We start from the raw sequence: 20,263 nt of genomic DNA, 5'->3' as shown, positions 1-20,263 counted from the left end.
TTTAGAAAAACCTGACGCCGCCCACAGAAGCGCTGTCCAGTCGGCGCTGCTCGCGTTGTAGCTGCGCCGCCTGTCTGAGCAGCGGCCTGGGGAATTTTGCAGGCCGTCGTTTTTGGCCCATGCGGAAAGGGCCAGAGAAACACAGTTCAAGGAGAGAAGAAGGAAAGTTAGTTTTTACACCCTGCTCTTTCTCCGCTTTTAAGGAGTCTCCAAGCGGCTTGCCTTGCCTTTCTTTCCTCTCCCCACAGCAGATGTCTTGTGAGGTAGGTGGGACTGAGAAGGTTCTGAGATAAGTGTTACTAGCCCAAGATCATCCAGAAAGCTTCAAGTGGAAGAGTGGGGAAACAAACCTCGGTTTACCAGATTAGACTCCGCCAATAACTACCATACTACATTGGCCCTCAATTGTCAGGGGAAATTAGGTTTATACAGTCTTGGTTAGTCACACGTGATTGTGGTGATGAGCTACCTTGGTAGATAGCTGCCTGCTGAACTTGGACTCAAATGCCTCAAAACTGAATGGAAAAGCAGTTGAAGCTATAAAGTCAGCAGCTCTTTTTCCTGCTCCATCGTGGCAGTTGTCTTTTTACCTATTGTAACATCAGGAGGCGTGCTCTGGAAGGAGCTGTCCTCCTGCTACAAAATCCTAGTCCAGAACATTTGAGTGGTAAAGTTTCCATTGTGGGCTTGTTTGCTTTGTGTCTATAAATGTAAATAGCTCAGATAAAGTGTAATGAGGCCTGTTGAGACATTACTGCTGCATCCTCTTTGGGGGTACTCACTGCAGGTTTGGTGAATTGCTTGTGGGAGCATGGTATTGGCAAGAGGCCAGCTTCTCTGTGTATCATAGGCTCATGTTCGGTCTACCTTCTGCAGCCATTCACAGCAGAGGGAGAGGATTAACTGTGGATCTAATTGCCACTGGGGGAAAAACGGAGGGAAATTCACATTCCACATACTACAGACAGGTGAGTCAAGGGTACTTACCCCATATACCTGTGGAATGCCAAAACTTGAGAGCTGTAAAATATACATTTCCTTCCCATGCCAACCAACACTTTGGACTCCCCTCCCCCAATTAATGCCACAAAATTAGAGGATGAGAACAGCCCCCCCCCTTTTTTTTTCATTTGCCTTCCTTGCAAACCACAATAGCTCACAGCTCCCTGGCAGAAATTACAATTGTTAATTTTAATTACAAGTAACCTCTGGGGACTAGCCACTCTGTTTAACACATCTATTTATATATTTCCCATGTATTTCTGGTTCTTTTCCAAACTTTGCTTAATCATACCTTTTGGGGCATGAATAACAATTCAACTAGAGCTGCATGGGTTAAATTGATTCACAGAATGTTGTTGCCCGACTGCATGGTTTGAAATATACATGAATGGCATGGTATGTCCTGTTTCATAGGCTCATTTATTACTAACTGGGAAAGTAACAAAAGAAACAAAATACCATAAGAGTTGGATAATAGTATTGTTCTTGGTCTGTAGGTCCCACCAGTTTGTACCAGAGAAAATGTAATTGCAGTGCTTTAACTATATTGGTTCTGTAATGCTTCTAACCTGGGAAAATATACTAGCATTATTCTTTTGTTACTGAGACTGTGAGATTTGCTCACTTCTTAGTAAATTCTTGGCTGAGCAAAAACATAAATTGTACTCACATACCGTAGATACATATGGTGGGATGTCATTACCCTAAATATTTTCCTCAATTGTTAAGAAAAATTGCTTTAAAAAATCAGTCTAATTTGGGCCTAGCTGTCAGTAACCATTTTGACATTTGATAGTGTGTGTTTTGGAGAATAATGCCAATATACCATTCTGTTTTTCTAACAGTATAAAACGTCAAATTTCAGACTGTGTATCCTGGCAAAATCTCTTAGTCTTTGTATGTTACTTTTTTGCTGCATATTCAGTGGTCATTTTAGAATTTTTCACCAGTTAGTTTGCTTTTAAGACAGTAGAGATTTTTAAACAAAATGTCTAACTGCTCAAACTTACTTCTGTTTTAAGGTTAATACCCAGCTTTATTGTTTCTATGTTGTAGAAAGCCACAAAGGATCAGTTTTTTTAAGTGATGACATTGGGTCATTAACCTAAAGCCTTTTCAACTACAGACTTGCATCACATTGAATTAAAACTGTTACTCCCTAAAGACTAACAACATTCATTTCAGTATGAGCTTTTGCGAATCTGAGCTTGCTTCTTCTAGAACAGGGGTCTGCAACCTGCGTCTCTCCAGATGTTCATGGACTACAATTCCCATCAGCCCCTGCCAGCATGGCCAGTGCTAGTTGCTGAGGGGCTGCCAGCATCGAAATTATGTTATCTGTTTAGCCTCAGGCCTACAGGCTCCTAATCTAGAAGCTTATCCTCTACAAGTTTTTTATTACAGAGAAGGATTAAAGGGTAGTGCAATAAATGTGTAGGAATTCTTCTAGTCTTTAAATTAAGGAAAAGTTCTCAAAATAATACATGTGGAACAACACAGACACTGTAAATGTCACTGACACAGATACTGATGGTTTCCACAAAGCTTTGAGCTGAATCTGGGATTTCCTCTGGCCTGTTCATGAAGCATTTTATGTGTTAGTTGCTGAGATGCAGCCAGCATCCAGGTGCTTGATTTTGAAACTTTTCAATTCTGCACTGTATGTGGCATTGGGGGCCGCATGATTCCTTTTCTTGTGATGCTGCATCCTGTATTACAATTTTTGACTCTTACACAGATCATCTTTTTTGTGCTATAATACAGTTTGGTGCAATAGTGTGTTTATAATCAGTAGGGACAGCTTGCTATTAAACGATATGCAGTTTTGCACAGAATGATAAAGTGAGATTTGGTTGTTGTGGGTTTTCTGGGCTGTGATTGGTTGATTTGTTCAGCCCTGAAAGACATTTATGTTTCGATGTCTGGAAATCTGATTTTGACTGTGGTAGTATTCCTGGGTATTTATAATAGATCTTGCCTAAAGTCATGCTGATGGGGAAAAATCTGATCAAAAGGAATGAAAGAGTTGAAAACAATAACAGTTTAATTGAATTGATATGATGGTTTTGGTAATATATAAACTAACATTAAAAATATCAGATGATTCCTTTTTTTTGCTTGAGAGAGACTATTAAAAATGTAAAAGAAACGGATGACAATTCTAGTTTCAGCGGAAAATGCATCTACAATCCTGTAACGTTTACTATCAGTAACTAACAGTTCCTGCCTGTCTTGCTTTCTGTGTGCACTGAATTAATATGAATAAATCTAAAAACTCAGAATTCAAGATGCTGTTTATTTGGCTAAAGTTTGGCAATAGAGGAAGCACGAATTCTGTTGTTTGTTGTTTGTGCAGCAGTTTTTGATCTGACAGCCCTGAAAAATATCATGAGCATGTATATGAATTCAAAGGGGCAGGGGGACACGATCGTTCCTCCTCTTGCCCACCACTGAACCTCATTTTCCATAACATTAGCACATGTGCAATCATCATTGTCTGCCATTGGTAATCCTGTAAAAGCAGTACTCCCAGCTGTGAAACCTATGCCCATATGGTCTGCATGCCAATAAACTGCATGCCAATAAACTGTGCTGTCATGAGGCCAAATGCATATAGGCATAGGAAAGGGCAGCAGGTGTGATATTGCTCCCCAAAGGTCTTGGGATGTATGTGCAAGACTGTGCTACTTCATGTCTTTGTACTGTGTTTTTGAGAGTAAATGGACTCCCAACTACACATTAAATGAACTATTAATTTCTGATGCTGAAAAACTTCATAATGTAGCTGTGGTGTGCTACAGCATTCCCAATTGTGGTAGACATTGCATGGAATCTGTGGTGTAAGAACAATGTGTGGCTCCATGACTAGATTGGGTGGAGGATCTGATTATCTGATACAGCCGTCCTGTTACTCAGTCTTGCTTGTGCTGTTGTCTTGCAACTAATTTAATTAACAGTCACTTCTTGTTGCTACCTGCTTGTTAAACTGCAACATTGTATTGATTGATTGATTGCATTTGTACCCCGCCAATTCTCCCAGTAGGTCTTGGTATCCTTTGGAAAGTTATGAACAACTATTTCATCCCCCCCTCCCCCCGGCAGTTCTCCCCTAAATTGATTAAGTGAGGTGGGTTTTCATCAGCTTACAAATTTCATTGACAGATGTGTATGTGTTCAGATCGGACAATTTAGTATATGTAAAAAAATCCATTGAGCTGAAAGGCTAACCTGCAAGGAATTATCATAATTAGCCTATGCAAATCACAGACAGGATATATTATACTTCTGTCTTATTTTGAAATCATTAGATTTTCTATAGCTAATTACAACTGTAACCGAACTTAACGCTGAAATAATACTTCTTTTGAAATAAAAATTTGGGACACGCATACTTAAATGAGGGTATTAGGGGGTGGAAAATTGGATCTTGGGACCTGTCTCTATACCTTCTATATGCCTGTCTCTCCTGCACAATATACCTTATCACTATTGTTCATCTTGATTGCCTTTGCCCCACACTGTAAATGTCACCATGCCATATGCTCATGCTAGTTATTAATTTGGGAAACAGAGCCCCAGCTTTTGTCATGAAAAAGAACTATAACTTACCCTTGTCAGGCATCACCTTTGGAGCCTGTGAACAAAACTTCAGGACCCAAGGCAAATTTGTGTCAACTCACCTGGAGAAAATACTGAGGGGGGGAAGCGCACTTTCATTCATGGTGTGAAAGTAGCTACTTGTGGATTGCGTGCATGCCATGGGGCTTTCAACTTCAATACTGGTTTGATTTATTTACAGTGTGTGGCTTTCCCTCCTTTTTTAGTATAATGCTTCACCGCAGCAGCAAAGGGAGATCATTAAAAGCAGGAGCCTAGACCGGCGGCTACAGGAACCAATTGTGTTAACCAAGTGGAGGCACAGTTCAATTATGTTAGATACCAATGACAAGGTAGGAGTGACTAAAGAACATATTAGAATCTGATTGTTCACATATGGTACAAACAAAAAGTAACTGTTTCCAAATTTGCTTATCCCAATGCACTATTTAGTTTGCATTATATGTTTTCCTTTCTATATTTCCATCCTTGATGAAAATTAGTTATTTTGTTTGTTATCCTCACCAACATATTTACTTCAGAGTTACAAGAATGCCCTTCACTATGACAAACTGTATTTTCTTTCATTCTTATGAAATTCTTACAAGCTCTTCATTCTTATGAAATAAAATTAAGTAGTTGCAGCTGGGAACACAGCTGGGACAGACGTTGGTAGTCTTTGGGATTTGGAACGGGGGCTGTACATCAGTGATTTCCTTGGTGGCAGCTATTTTACTTTCTCTCACAGAATCAGTATTTCCTATGATTACTATAAGAGAATGCAGTTTTTTATCTTTAAGCCTTTATTTGCCTGTTTTTCATCACAAAAGATCAACAAGACAGCTCATGAAATATGAGTGGTGTTAAAAAAAACCCCTGCTTAGACAAGCAAGATCGAAAGCTAACACAGTATTAGGCTTAATGAACAGTGTAAATCAAATCCACCTATCCATCTGACTCCTCCAAAGTTCTATAAAAGGTCATTTATTTGACTTGTCTTGAAAATTAAGGCCAGATGAACTTCCCTAAGGGAGGAAATTGGGTTCCATTAATAAGAAGGTCTGGTGTTTCAGAGTTGCCCACTGTTTCTTTGGTGGTTGCAGTATTTGGATCAGAACCCTTGAAGATGAACAGTTAGGCTTTTATTCGAGTAGATGTTCCTTGAGAGATTCTGGTCCTAGACCAGGGGTGTCAAACTCTGGCGCTTCAGGGCAGAGTGGAGCCTGTAAATATGTTCTATGAACATTCCAGCCAGTTTGGGAGCACTTGGAAGAGAGGAGCAGAATATAAAACGCGCTTGCTTAGAGAACAAATCCACTACTGTCCAAATCACTGTTTTACCATGACTGCTTGGCAGGTCCAAATAAAATCCATAGAAATCACTTTCCAGGGGGGCAGTAGGGTTATGCCAGCAGGGGCTGATGGGAATTGTAGCCCATGACCATCTGAAGCACCAGAGTTGGACACCCCTGCTGTATGACTTTAAATTTCAATGTATTCGTTCATAATGATGGACCCTGCTGATTTTAAACAAAGCCTTGCTTATTGGGCTCGGTTTCCATCATACTGTAGGCACCTTTCTTTGCCTTTTGATTCTAGTGCAGTAGAAAGAATGGCTAAAGCTGTGATGACATTCTTCAGGGGTTATTTATTATGAAACAGAATATTGTTCACATGAAGTGAATAAATCTTTTGGGAAAGTTGGAGGACAATGGCTACCTGTGCTGTGTGGAAAAGATAAGTTTGCCTACTGGACCATGCAGTTATTAACAGTATAATTAGTACTTAGACTAAAGTTACAATATACAGTTTATTCTCCTGATGGGGCAGAAGTTTGGGTGATTCCCACCCCTTGTTTGGGTGATTTCCACCCCTTCCTTTAGGGAGGCAGGAAATGAATTTTCCTTCACTTTTGCTTCCTGCCTTCTCCTGTGGGAGTCACCCACTCTCAGTTGTTTTCCTGCCTCAGACAGGGAAAGGAGGTTCTGTATTAGGCTCCCAGCTCTACTGCTTTCCTAATTATCCTGTTTATTTGCCAGAATATCAAGTTTGCTTTTATGGACTGTTTGGAAACTACAAAGGCTGACACTTCATTAGACCCTCCTTTTCTGATGAGGGAGGATTAATCATATGAATCTGAGAGGTTTTTTAAAATGCTCTAAGTTTAATACAAAGCATATATGAAATTCTTTGAGCAAAATAATACTATTTAAGGATCTAGAGGCAGGTAGCGATTTCACAGTTTCTTAATCTGCCAGCAGCTTTAAAATGATCTGATGAAATAGTTGCCAACAATACAATCCCTTATGTAGGGTAAAATACTGCTACAAAGCACTTTTGTTAGCCATCTCTGCTGGGATTTCATTTTTTGCCTTTTAATGGAGAATAACCATCAAGTACCTTCAGGAAAAATGCTTCCAATTTCTTCCAACCACCCTAATCATTAAAGAGCTGAGTATTTTGGTAGGCTGGTGTGGGAGCATTATTGAATGTATAATTTATGCCTATTTCATAAATCTTGACTGGCATCTCTAAAGGATACAAATAAGTTTTGACTGCAAGTTGTTGAAGTATAAGTTATTTTAAACCAATCCTGACAACAAAATCTGTGAGAGAATAATGCTATATTAAGTAGTTCTTGTATTTTTATAGCTGCCTGTTATTCTTCTGAACAATTTTCCTGATGCTGTATATTTGTCCCCACATATCAGGACCAAGTTAGTATCTAAAACATGATATAAATGTATAGTTCTCATGTCAAGGTATTGGATGCTTTTTTAGTAATTCTGTCCAAATTTTGTCAATCTTGATCTTCTATTTGATATCTGTTGTTTAATATTTCAATGCATCTTCCTTTTGTAGGACCCTTCATCTCCGGTTGCTTCGAAGATCACTTATCCTGACAGCGAGTCATCCTCTCCTTCCTCACCAAAGCATCAAGTCAGTGTAAACACTCTAATATGTCTAATATAACAAATTCATCAGATGTAGACAAATCTATTACTTCTATGTATTTTAATTGTGTGAATTTGTCATAGTTAAGGCTTCCCTCTGTGATACACCTCTGAACATGCCAGCCACAGATGCAGGTGAAACGTTAGGAACAAGATCCACCAGACCACAACCTGGAAAACCCACCACAACCACTTCCTGTTTTACTTGAGAATTTCTTGTGTTGCACATCAGCTAATGTCTAGAGCAGTGGTTCTCAACCTGTGGGTCAGGACCCCTTTGGGGGTCAAACGACCCTTTCACAGGGGTCGCCTAAGACTCTCTTCATCAGTGTTCTCCATCTGTAAAATGGACAAATGTTAAGGTTGGGGGTCACCACAACATGATGAACTGTATTAAAGGGTCGCAGCATTAGGAAGGTTGAGAACCACTGGTCTAGAGAAATAGTTGCAAGATTTAGGTCTTTGGAACACTTAAACACACTTCAATCATGGTTCCAGCTTTTGTCAGCTAGACACATTCCTTTGCAGCTCTAGAGGTGAATCAATGGAGAAGGAAAGAAGTAGGGTTATGCAGCCCTTGGAATATTTTGGTTTTCTCAGAAAATCAGGCAACTTTACTGGGACAAACAAAATCCTCCTTTATCGGGGGGCTTTGTTGGTGCTTTCTGCCATCATTCCGAGCAGTCCATACCAGGGATCTACTTTTATCCTGTGATCTAGCTGGATTGCACCAATTGATGTGGAGGTTTGTAGTGTTTGCTTCCTGTGGACCGGTCTTGCAAACTGTCCTTTCGAATTAGTGTGGTGGGTAAAACGATATTAATCAGTGCAATAGAATGACAAACCAGCTCATGTGTTTGGAACTGAATATTCAGTCTTTCTCTCTGGATATTAATTCTCTCTGCACATTTTCTTTGTGCAGAGTATAACCTTAGTGGAAAGAATTAACTAACTTGTAACTGAAAAAAGATTATTATCAAATTGCTTTGCGTTTGATACAAAGTTATGTCTTAGTGGATGAATGACACTAGATGTGGTCATTTATTTGGCATTTGTAGTGGATTTCCCAGCTTGTGTGTTGACTGGATCCATGAGCAGAAATAAACTTTATCAATATTACATTGTGAAATTATTAATTTGTATATAGGAATACTGAGACGAAGTGATGAAGAAAGTCTGATTCTGTCAGTTTTCCCAAGATACAGGCTAAAGTCATTAAAAATTCTTGTTGAGATGTAATAGTTCAGTTTAAGCCACAGGTTTGTGGACTTGTAAGGAAGCTAAATAAATTCTAGATACAAATTCATACATTAATCCAGAAGACTTTAAGGACTAGTATACAAATGAAACCAGAAATGTTTCTTTTGGGACTTGTGGGCAGGCAGTTTGGGAAAAAAATGAAATTTTGTATTTATGTATGATATCAGCAATTAAAATGCTATATGCATAAAAGTGGAAAAACTCATCTGTTCCTACAGTGGAAGATTGGTTAGTGAAGCTGTTGGAATTGGTGGAGATGGCGAAACTAACTCAATTAGAGAAAAGAATCAATCTAAATTTGCTGACAATTGGAAACCCTCGAAGACAGAAAAGAATGAACTGATAATTTGTGGTTTTGAGAAGTAGACGATAATGATTTAGCTAAATTATGGAAAAGTGTGAATCTTTTCAAGGTTAGCAATTAAGATTTAATATTTTATTTGGTTATAATTAAGGAGCAAGTGGTAAACTTTAAATTGTAATGTGTTGATAGCACTTGTAAGGCTACCTTGAGTCATAAGAAAAGGCAACCATGTAAATGTTTCAATAAAGTCCAGAGTGCATAAGCTCTGCTTGGGACTACCCGTTTTCCACCCCAGTTTGCAACCTTTTATATCTCCTAGAAACTATTTGCACACTAGAAGACTGGAGACCTTTTTTTACTGATATGGTGGTTGTTCTCTTCTCCAGGGCCAAGAGAAATATGGATTATTAAATGTCACAAAAATAACAGAAAATGGGAAAAAAGTTCGGCAAGTAACACTTTAATGCTTTTATTCTATTCTTTATTCTGTTTATAACACTTGATAAATGTGCCACTGTGTATAAATATCTTCCTCTTTTCCAGAAAAAATTGGATGTCGTCCTGGGCTGTACTGCAGGGCTCATCGCTATTGTTTACCAAGACTCAGGGAGGAGGAACCAGCTGGGTAAGCACAGCACCAGTAATGTCTGTGGCATTTTTTTGTTTTGTTCCATCAAGTCACATCTGACTTATGGCAATCCTGGGGCGTTTCAAGGCAAGAGCTGTCCAGAAGAGGTTGGTCGTTGCCTCCCTCTGCGTCTTGACCCTGGTATTCCTTGGAGGTCTCCCACCTCAATACTTGCCAGGGTCAACCCTGCTCAGCTTCCGAAGTCCGAGGAGATCAGGCCAGCCTGGGCTGTCTAGGTCAGTGCAGTTAAGAAGCTGAAAAAAAGCAGACATAATCACAAATGGTTGTTCCCTGCACAAAAAGCTGATTTCACACCATCTGGGGAGGGAAACTGCTCTTTTATGTGAATCAGCATGCATCAGTGGTACGATGTGCGTAGAAATTGAGGAAGCTTGGAATGGTTCTAGATGAGTTCATTTAAGCTTCCCTATACTGGTTTCAGCAAAACAAAAACGTGGAACTGGGAGCACTCCGTGAAGCATCAGCAGTACCAGTAAGTGCTGAGGCACTATTCCAGAGTACTTGGGTGGAAAGCGATTGTGACGTCTTTCCTAGCTGATGGGCAGCTGTTCTCCAAAGTCTCAAGCAGAGATTCTCTATATTTCTACTATCTGATCCTTTGAACTGGAGTTACGGGGCGGGGGCTGAACCTGGGATCTCTGCACACAAATGAGATACTCCACCACTAAGTCGCAGCCCCTTCCTCATATTCTTGTTCTAGCTAGCACTCTTAGCACTAACATTTATCTGCACAGGTGGCTTGTTTATGTTTTATTTAGTGTGTTTCTATTGATATTAGCACCTAAGGTAGTTCTCTTGGATGGTTTCAGCCATCTTGTGGGTTTTCTTTCTCCATCCGGTAGGTAGGCAGGAAAAGATATTTGGTCACTTAGTTCTAACATCAGAGCTTGTATTGTTGAATCCCATAAGGCGAACCAGCTCCCATTCCACCTGGGATCACAACTCGCTCCACGAGGAGTGCGGCCCTAGTCAAAAATGTTCCTTTAGAGCAGATCTGCAAAGACAGTTTGGAACCAATGAACTGCAGTGAAACATCAGATGGGGACTGTGGGGAACCGAAGCCACTCCTTTTCATCCTTGTGGCACTGCTGAATGACTCAGGGACTGGGACTGGTAAAATACCTCACTTTGTCCTCATATGACTTCGTTGCTGTCATGACTGCCTTGTTTTTAGAGATGACTTGAATCCACCGAGGAAACTCAGCAGTGGATATCAATACATGCTACAGGGTAAAATTTAAGAGCAGTTAGAGGCAGCAGAGCAGACCTGTCCAGCTCTGTTCACTTTGCCACATATGGGATGTTCTGTTTTATTGTACTCTGTGAAAATGCACATGAGATCCTCAGCTGGTCATTTCAACTTAATTAGGTTGGCAACCAAAATCTAAAATTTTAGAAGGGTTAGGGTTAGGGTTACAGCCATTACTCAGCATGGAGTAGAATCACGAATTTTAGGTAATCTTTGTTCAGTGACGTGAAAAACATTCACGGTGAGAGGTGGATGTTTCACCTTCTCATATTGCCTCATGCATTTGGGTGCATGTTTAGCCATACAAACTAATATAAGATTCTGATCAAAATCCCAATACCGATAAGGCTGGACTTGCAGCGTTCTTTAGGCCCTTTGCTCAGTTTGCTTACCCAGGCAAACATGCTTATTGCATTATAATTTTGGATGAGATGCAAATTATCACAGTTCTGCCTTTGGACTAATTACTATGACAATAGACCGGATTGTGTGTTTATCTGGAGGATGGATCACTTTCTTTACATTTCAATATAGCATGATCACTCAAGCATGCTGTCATAATCTTTGGGCTGCAGTTTGTACTTCTAAGACACTTCCAAGCTCTAGAGGACGTTTTGAGGAGGGAGTAGGGGTGTCCGTTTTTTTGTAAATGTTTTGGTGGGTGGGGAAGAAAATGTAGGAGGAAATTGTCAAGCCTAAACTCATTTTACTGTTTCAACATAAAAAAACCTTATCTGTAACTTAGTGAAAATTTATAATTTCACCATATTTATAATAATTTAAAAGTATGTGTGCCTTATTTTTCTGCAAGCGAAATTACAAAATACTCGTACTTTTAAAGAGAGAGCATTTCAAACTACTACTTATGCTATATTGCTAGATGTTATCCGCCTTCCCCGTTGGTCATTGTCTTCCTCCAGTAGGGGAAGACTTTTCTGCTTTATCTGACATTTCTTTGCCTATTCTTCTTGACCCTTCTTTCCATTTGTGACTATATGATTTTGTCTTATATATGTTTATATGTTTTTAAGCTTGTTTTAATGGTCCCTAGCAACGGCTCCATAATCTAACCAACATTTGCAGAATGGTTGAAAGGAGAATAGAGTATGTAGCATTTAAATGAGGAATATCACCTGGAATATTGTGTACAGTTCTGGGCCCCGCAGTTCAGGAGGGATATTGATCGGCTGGAGCAGGTCCAGAGGAGAGCAGCCGAAATGGTAAAGGGTCTGGAGTCCCTGCCCTACGAAGAGAGGCTTAGAGAGCTGGGGATGTTTAGTCTGGAGAAGCGTAGATTAAGGGGTGACATGATAACCATGTTTAAATATTTGAAGGGATGCCATTGTTGAAGAGGGAGCAAGCTTGTTTTCTGCTGCCTCAGAGGCTAGGACACGGAGTAATGAATTCAAGGTGAAGGAAAAGAGATTCGACCTAAACATTAGGAAGAACTTCCTGACCGTCAGGGCTGTTCGACAGTAGAATTCACTGCCTTGGAGAGTGGTGGAGTCTCCTTCTTTGGAGGTTTTTAAACAAAGGCTGGATCAGCATATGTCGGGAGTGCAGGGGGTTGGACTTGATGGCCCTTGGAGTCACTTCCAACTCTATGATTCCATGATTCTATCTAATAAGATGGGGGTGAGGAAAACAATATGCTAAAATCTTGCTCCAAAGACCAAGCAGCCAAGAAATAATTCTAAAGATTGCATACTCTTTTGATTGTGTTTTCTAAGGGCTGTGATATAGCCATTCGGTTATTATGTAGTCCCTGTAGTTTAAAAAACAAATTAATGCTTGCTTGTTTTTCCCCCAGAAGTTTGGAAATCAATCTAAACCAGAATTCACAGTTGATCTCAGGGGTGCATCTGTTGATTGGGCTTCAAAGGAGAAATCAAGCAAGAAGAACGTGATTGAGGTGACCTTTCCCCTTCCCTTTTGCCTGACTTTATATTAGATGTTAAGGAGAACGAGACACAGTCACATATTTCTTAAAGATATTTGCAGTAACCTAATGCTTCTGAATCGCTTGTATGAAAACTGGTTTATCTTTAGGATTCGCGCTTACTGCTATAAAACATAATCAAAACGCATTTCAGAATTACTGGCCTCTAATGTCACAAATATTCCTGAAATTAAAGTGTATTCTTTAGGATTGCTTATAAGTACTCTAACATGAATTTTCTGGTTTCTTTTCTTTTAAAGCTGAAAACACGACAAGGAGTGGAATTGTTAATTCAATCTGATAATGACATTTCTATTAGTGAATGGCTCAAAGTTCTTAATCAGACTATCAGCAACCAGGTTTGTGCTTCAATCATAAAAATTCTTATTTTGAAGTTTGCTTTCTGCTGTCCACCCCATCCCTCTCCACAACTGAAAATATGCAATGGCTATTTTGCAAAATAGATCACTATGAAAAAAAATCTGATAAAGGTGTTGATTGATCACGATATAAAATTAAGGTTTTTCCACTGAACATATTTTGTATTGAGACCTAAACTCCTTTTTAATAGTTTGCTGCCTTTAGGGCCATGAAGAGCCAGAGTGGTACAGTGGTTAAGAGCAGGTGGATTCTAATCTGGAGAACCAGGTTTGATTCCCCACTTCTCCAGCTGAGTGGCAGAGGCTTATCTGGTGAACCAGATGTGTTTCTGCACTCCTGCATTCCTGCTGGGTGATTTTGGGACCTTCACAGTTCTTTGGAACTCTCTCAGCCCCCCTACTTCACAAGGTATCTGTTGTGGGGAGAGGAAGGGAAAGGAGCTTGTAAGCACCTTGAATCTCCTTACAGGAGAAAAAGGTGGGGTATAAATCCAAACTATTCTTGTATTGCCGAAGGCTTTCACGGCCGGAATCACTTGGGTGCTGTGTGGTTTCCGGGCTGTATGGCCGTGTTCTAGCAGCATTCTCTCCTGACGTTTCGCCTGCATCTGTGGCTGGCATCTTCAGAGGATCTGATGTTGGAAAAGCAAGTGGAGTATATATCTGTCCAGGGTGTGTGGGGAGTGTCCAGGGTGGGTGGGGAAACCTTGTCTGTGAGTAACAAAGGCGGCAACCAGGTCAATAGTAGAGGGCATCTGAATAGAAGTATGAGTAACAATGAAGACTATAGCCTGGGAGTAACCCTGTAGATAGCAAGGTCACTGGTGGGAGCATCTGAATAGAAGTATCCTGGCCTTTGTTGACCTGGTTGCCGCCTTTGTTACTCACAGACAAGGTTTCCCCACCCACCCTGGACACTCCCCACACACCCTGGACAGATATATACTCCACTTGCTTTTCCAACATCAGATCCTCTGAAGATGCCAGCCACAGATGCAGGCGAAACGTCAGGAGAGAATGCTGTAGAACACGGCCATACAGCCCGGAAACCACACAGCACCCAAACTATTCTTCTTCCTTTTTGTTGTTATTCTGACTTAAAACAGAATGCTGATTAGACAGGAACAACAATTAAAATCTCATGCATGAAACAAGTCTTTGGCTCCTTTATTCTATTGCAGTGACCCTCTCTGGACTTTGAATCTTGTCTCAGGTTGGAAAGGAAATTGGTTAAGATAGGAAATCTCAGAAGTGATCAATAGCTGCCTTGAACTCTGATTAGAATCCTACATAACAGTTCTATATCTACTGAGCACTGACTGCAATGGGTTTGATTAACCATACTTGAGAAACAAAATTTTGAGAAACAAAAATGCTTCCTTTCTACAATCCTAGAAGGCATTTTACTGTGATGAATAGGGGCAGCATGTTGACTACCATTAGCATCAAATTACTGTTACTTACTTACAGTTTTCATGTATATGTCTTTACCAGTCCAGCAATGTGCCAAAATGCCATATTCAGCCAAGCAGCATGTTGCAGAGTGCATTCTTTTGGGAAAACAGCCATCACTTTCTGTGCAAAGTTTGGAACTGATACTTGGCACTGCAAAGTGGCCCACACAGATTACATGTGGTTGAATGATTCCGCTAAACATCCTAGGAGAACTCCCGTGTTAATTGAGAGTGTAGAGTCTTCAAAGGGCTGTCAGTTCACTGTGCTAGATGGACTTAACTGCCTGGCTTTCTGCCTGAGAAATCTCTGCCAACAGGTATTTCCAGTTCAGTGTAAGGCTATGAAATTGTCAAGGCTCAGATCTGTTGATAAAGATAGATTCTTCAGTTTCACATGAATAACTAATCGCTTCACAGCATAGGGTTAAAACTGGCTTTCCACCAGTATGCTTACTGTGCTCCTGTACTTGTGTACAACTCAGGAATTTGATTCTTTTCCCAGCTAATTGGCCCATGTACCTCTATAATTGTATTTGAAGGTGCATGGAAATTGGCCAGATGTTCACAATTTTTTCCCTTGGTGGGCTGGTTTCTTTCTGAGGGGATGGTGTCATTTCTGGTAATACAAATAATGCTGAAGAACCTACAAAGAAGGATGTTTCTACAACTTGGAGCCAGCATATTTTAACAACCACTTACTTCCATATGAACCCTTCCTGACCTTTACAGTCATCTCCAGGAGCCTTGCTTTTGGCTCCCTGCCATCTGAGGCTAGATGGGCGGCAACTTGAAAAAGGGCGTCCTCTGTTGTGCTACCCCTCTCCCCCAGCTCCAGAAAATTACCAAATGGTTAAGACATATGTGTGTGTGTGTGTGTGTGTGTGTGTGTGTGTGTGTGTCTCCCAATGACACAATTACCTGACCAGTCACTGCCACAGACCCCTGTGGTAATACCCTGGTGGTTGTGGACCACTAAGTGGGCGTGGGGGGGGGGGGCGGAATGACAAAACAGTATATTGAAGGGCTGCCATACAAAGTGCAGAAGCCCTTGTCTGGAACTATGGCTCATTCCGCACATGCAGAATAATGCACTTTCAAACTGCTTTCAGTGCTCTTTGAAGCTGTGCGGAATAGCAAAATCCACTTGCAAACAGTTGTGAAAGTGGTTTGAAAACGCATTATTTTGCGTGTGCGGAAGGGGCCTAAAAGAAGATGTCGGCTATCTAGCACAAGTGCAGGCTGTTCTTCCAGAGGCTGTTCACATACACTCAGATCAGCAGAACAGACATAGCTTCATTGCCAAGGAAACAAGCAGTTACAAGAGCATGATATTTCAGCTTCATAAAGTTGTGGCAGCGCTGTGATAATCCTCCTTCTGGTGTTCCCAGAAGAATGTTACTTTTAAAAAATCATCAGTTTTCTTAATTAGGGGAGCTGTCAAACTTGGCAAGAGCAGAACTCATGAAATTTTCTTTTGAAAAATTTCAATAGATAATGGAGTTTGATGAAGCATTAGATGACGAAATGCCAGACTCTCCGGGGGTGGAAAAACAAGACAAAGAAAAGGATCATAAAGACTCCAAAAAGCTTCGCTGTAAGTTGAAATTCTGAAGTAAACATCTGTACTTGGGGCTAATTTTCACCAGTGTGATCTCAGGATTCCCTGCCCAGCTAAGAATAATTTCACACAGGCTAATCTTATGTCAAGAAATCATGTTTCACTAATCATTGTTTGAAAGTATAAGATTGAAAAGTGGCAAAAAGGGAATGTCAGTCGATTTTCATCTCACATTTTAAATGGTAGATTGTAAACGGGGAAATTAGGAGAGACCTGGCAAATGCAGAGTTGCAGTTCTGTGGTAACCAGGAAGATTTGGATGTCCTGGACTATCCTAATCACATAAGATCTTGGAAGCTAAGCAAGGTCAATCCTGGCTAGTATTTGGGAGAGAATCTACCAAGGAAGTCCAGGGTTGCTCTGCAGAGGCAGAAATAGCAAACCACCATAATTCAGCTGTGACGTGACGGCCCCTTTCACCACCAGTTATCAGATGAAGTAGCTGCAGAGATTTGGCAAAAACTCAAATTGCTCTGAAGGCTAAGTGCAAGGTCTGCGCTTATAGATTTAAGCATGACACATATGACACTTCATGGCCAACTCGATTTTAAGACAAAAATATTTTCAGTATCTCAGGTACTTTAGCTAAACAGTGTCTACAAATCAGAAAAAAACCCACAATATGTCTATTTGGGTTCCAACTAATAGAATGAGTCACATTTTTGGCCACTGCTGTACCTTATACTGATGTAGCCTGTACAATTCCATATTGGCATAAGATAAGTATTTTGTATGTGAAGGCAGAAAGCTTTAGAAGTCACTGTTTACCTTTCTTCGTAGTTCTTAGAAATTTAGCCACATTCCAGTGCAGGTGAGTCAGCCTGGTGACAAAATATCTGCTAGTTCGGCAAGCAGCAATGGAACCGAATCAGTTCTTCCAGGGCTCCTCCTAGATTAGTAAGACTGCAGCTGTGTCTTTCTAAACATCTGCATTTCACTTGTGAACAAAGAATTCTTCATAAGCAATTAGTTCTGTGTGGTTTAAAGCCATCAAGTTACCTAAAGGGAATAAATGTTAAGGTAAACAACTTTATTTCAAGTTTGCAAATGTATATTTGGTTACGGCTGGCATTGCAGCTGTTCTGTCTTCAGCTTCCTTGAAGATTTCTCTGTCTTTTCATCAATACTAGAAAACGTACTAGTGTGCAGTTGCTTGAAGCCTAGTAAATAAATTCAAATTTGATATGTGGTACAGTGTCTCGCTTCACGCATCATCTTTTACAAGCCGACATCCAGAGAAAAGCTTTAGCGTAAAGCTTGTCTTTTCTTTCAGCAATAAAATTATCCAGCAGCATTGATTCTTCAGAGCAAAAGAAAACTAAAACGAAACTGAAGAAATTTTTGACCCGCAGACCCACGTTGCAAGCTGTCCGCGAGAAAGGCTACATCAAAGGTAACTGCACTTCTGATTTTGGATTTAGAAGAAGAAGAGTTTGGATTTATATCCCCCCTTTCTCTCCTGCAGGAGACTCAAAGGGGCTTACAATCTCCTTGCCCTTCCCCCCTCACAACAAACACCCTGTGAGGTAGGTGGGGCTGAGAGAGCTCTGAGAAGCTGTGACTAGCCCAAGGTCACCCAGCTGGCGTGTGTGGGAGTGCACAGGCTAATCTGAATTCCCCAGATAAGCCTCCACAGCTCAGGTGGCAGAGCGGGGAATCAAACCCAGTTCCTCCAGATTAGATACACCAGCTCTTAACCTCCTACGCCACTGCTGCTCCTTTTGTCGTAACCTTGCGCATAGCATCGCTGATTACATAAGGATGGACAAGACCGATATTTGCTCAGGAAATGACGATGCCATGGTGGGTTTTTAAAAGTTCCTGGATGGGGTACACACTGGTGGAAGATCTTTGGTGTCCAGCATAAATGAGACTGTAATATTGATAGTAAAAAATAAACACCACAAGAGGAATGCTGGTGTTCTTTATGACCCCACATTTTCCTAGGAAAGCAGTACAAACAGGGACACTTAAGTCCAAATCAAAGGACACTGAAAGTTCAGGACAGACATATATGGCTTTGCGCTTAAAGATCTTGTTGAGCCAAATGATTCTTGTTTACGCTTCCACGATAGACCGGTTTGGACAGTCATCTTTTTTGCGTACAAGGAGCACATAGTGGAGAAGTAAGATTGCACTTTCCTACTCCGCCCCTTGGGTCATGCCTGTCTTCTGTGGATCTACTGGATGTCCATACATGGACATGAAATTTATATTTCTGGTCTGAGGGTATCAGTAAGTCAAATACCTGGGCGAAAATGACAGTCTTAACTAGGCACTGAAAGGTGTATAATGTCAGCACCTGTCAGACCTCTAATGGGAGGGCATTCCATAAAGTGGGGCCTATGGCAGAGAAAGCCCTCCACACAACCCCCCCCCCTCATCTCAGAGGGGGAAAGAATCACCATAAGCACTGCAGTCGCGGACCTTAGCACCCAGACTGGTCTATATGGCAGAAGGTGCTCCTACAAATAGTCTGATCCCAGGCATTTTAGGGGTTTATAGATCATAACCAGCACCTTCAATGGAGCCCTGTAGCAAACATTACAAACGAAAGGATTCAGTAAAAGCACATGCAGCCATGTTTAGTACCCTTAGTAATCCTTTGAATGTGTTCTGTGCAATGCTGAGCCATTCACTCCCTCCTTTGTGACCTTTTTCCCTCTCTGTTTTCAGATCAAGTGTTTGGTTGCAATTTAGCCAACTTGTGTCAAAGAGAAAACAGTACTGTGCCAAAATTTGTGAAGTTGTGTATTGAGCATGTTGAAGAACATGGTGAGTCGAAGCCAATTCTTCCTTTTTTTTGATAGTAGGGAAGTACATTGCTGGAATTTTTCTATGTTTCAAATGATAGGATATGTTAATATATACAGAGTTTTATATAGTCCCTGCATAAGGATATATAATGCAAATCATCATTTGGAGATTAGGTAGAGAAATAAATCCAGCTTGCCTAAACTGGACCATTTTGGATTAGTCATTAGATCAGTATCAGGAACTTAAACTCCTGCGTTTCATCTTATTCAGACTGAGGCCTCAGAGCTCCCCCTCATGTTTGTTTAGAGCTTGCTGTGATACTACATAATCTTTCAAATTTCAAGGAATGTCCCCTAAAAATTGCAGAATAACATTAGTTCTATATGAAGCCCTAGCAATAGATTGGATCGGCCCAAATTTCCCACCCTCACTCCTGGAGACCTGTTGTCTAGATTGTTTAGAATAGAATTATTCCCCATTTTTCCTTATTTCTTCACAGGCATAAATACTAGAAATTTGACTATTTTGTTTGCATTTTTTTTAAAAAAATGATAGTATTCTTAGAAATGCAGTAGATATCCCAGATTTTACTCCTAAAGAATTATTGAATGAGAGATATGCGCATGATCCACTGAATGCCTGTGCAAACTGGCTTAAACTCCCGAGGGAAAAAAAGAATGCTTTAGAAAACCCAAAGAGCCTTGTAGCACCATCCAAAGTATGTTCACTTAGAAGGTTCAACCTTAGGCTGCAATCTGACACTCACCTGGTCATATTTAAGCCCATTTATTTCTGTCCACTCGCTTGCATCTAACCCTGTTTATATATTTATTTTTTTAAAAAAACCATGTCCCTGCTTTTGGCCGACCAGCAGATAACGATAAGACATAAGCAATTTAAAGCGAATAGTTTAAAATAAAGTAATAAAATGCACTCACAATGAAGCAAATCTCAAAGTTCAGCAGAAGAGGGGGGAAAGGTCCCCAGTAAAACAACCTGCTGAAATTCATTACAGCCAATTAACTGCAGGGAAAAGACAGTATTCACCAGGCAGCTGAAGCAAGACATTTTAAACTCTTTCTGGAGTCGCTTTGCATTAA

General features: G+C 40.6%; 1 protein-coding gene across 4 annotated transcripts in view; it reads left to right on the top strand.

Annotated features, from left to right (window-relative positions):
• ARHGAP12 (Rho GTPase activating protein 12) overlaps positions 1-20,263 on the top strand; it is a 79,243-nt gene that overhangs the window by 53,803 nt on the left and 5,177 nt on the right. For 2 of the 4 annotated variants that reach the window (XM_048511012.1, XM_048511010.1), the window contains 9 exons: positions 4,827-4,952; positions 7,462-7,539; positions 9,504-9,565; positions 9,661-9,742; positions 12,829-12,927; positions 13,215-13,313; positions 16,280-16,382; positions 17,680-17,799; positions 19,083-19,181. In XM_048511012.1, coding sequence (XP_048366969.1) covers positions 4,827-4,952; positions 7,462-7,539; positions 9,504-9,565; positions 9,661-9,742; positions 12,829-12,927; positions 13,215-13,313; positions 16,280-16,382; positions 17,680-17,799; positions 19,083-19,181 — 868 coding nt within the window. Of the gene's footprint in view, positions 1-4,826; positions 4,953-7,461; positions 7,540-9,503; positions 9,566-9,660; positions 9,743-12,825; positions 12,928-13,214; positions 13,314-16,279; positions 16,383-17,679; positions 17,800-19,082; positions 19,182-20,263 lie in introns of all 4 variants that reach the window. The other 2 variants (XM_048511011.1, XM_048511009.1) reach the window with 1 other exon arrangement.

This window comes from Sphaerodactylus townsendi, linkage group LG11, assembly GCF_021028975.2.
Source record: "Sphaerodactylus townsendi isolate TG3544 linkage group LG11, MPM_Stown_v2.3, whole genome shotgun sequence".
Lineage (NCBI taxonomy): Eukaryota > Metazoa > Chordata > Lepidosauria > Squamata > Sphaerodactylidae > Sphaerodactylus > Sphaerodactylus townsendi.
The sequence above is the reverse complement of the archived record's forward strand: the minus strand, read 5'-3'. Positions and strand labels throughout refer to the sequence as shown.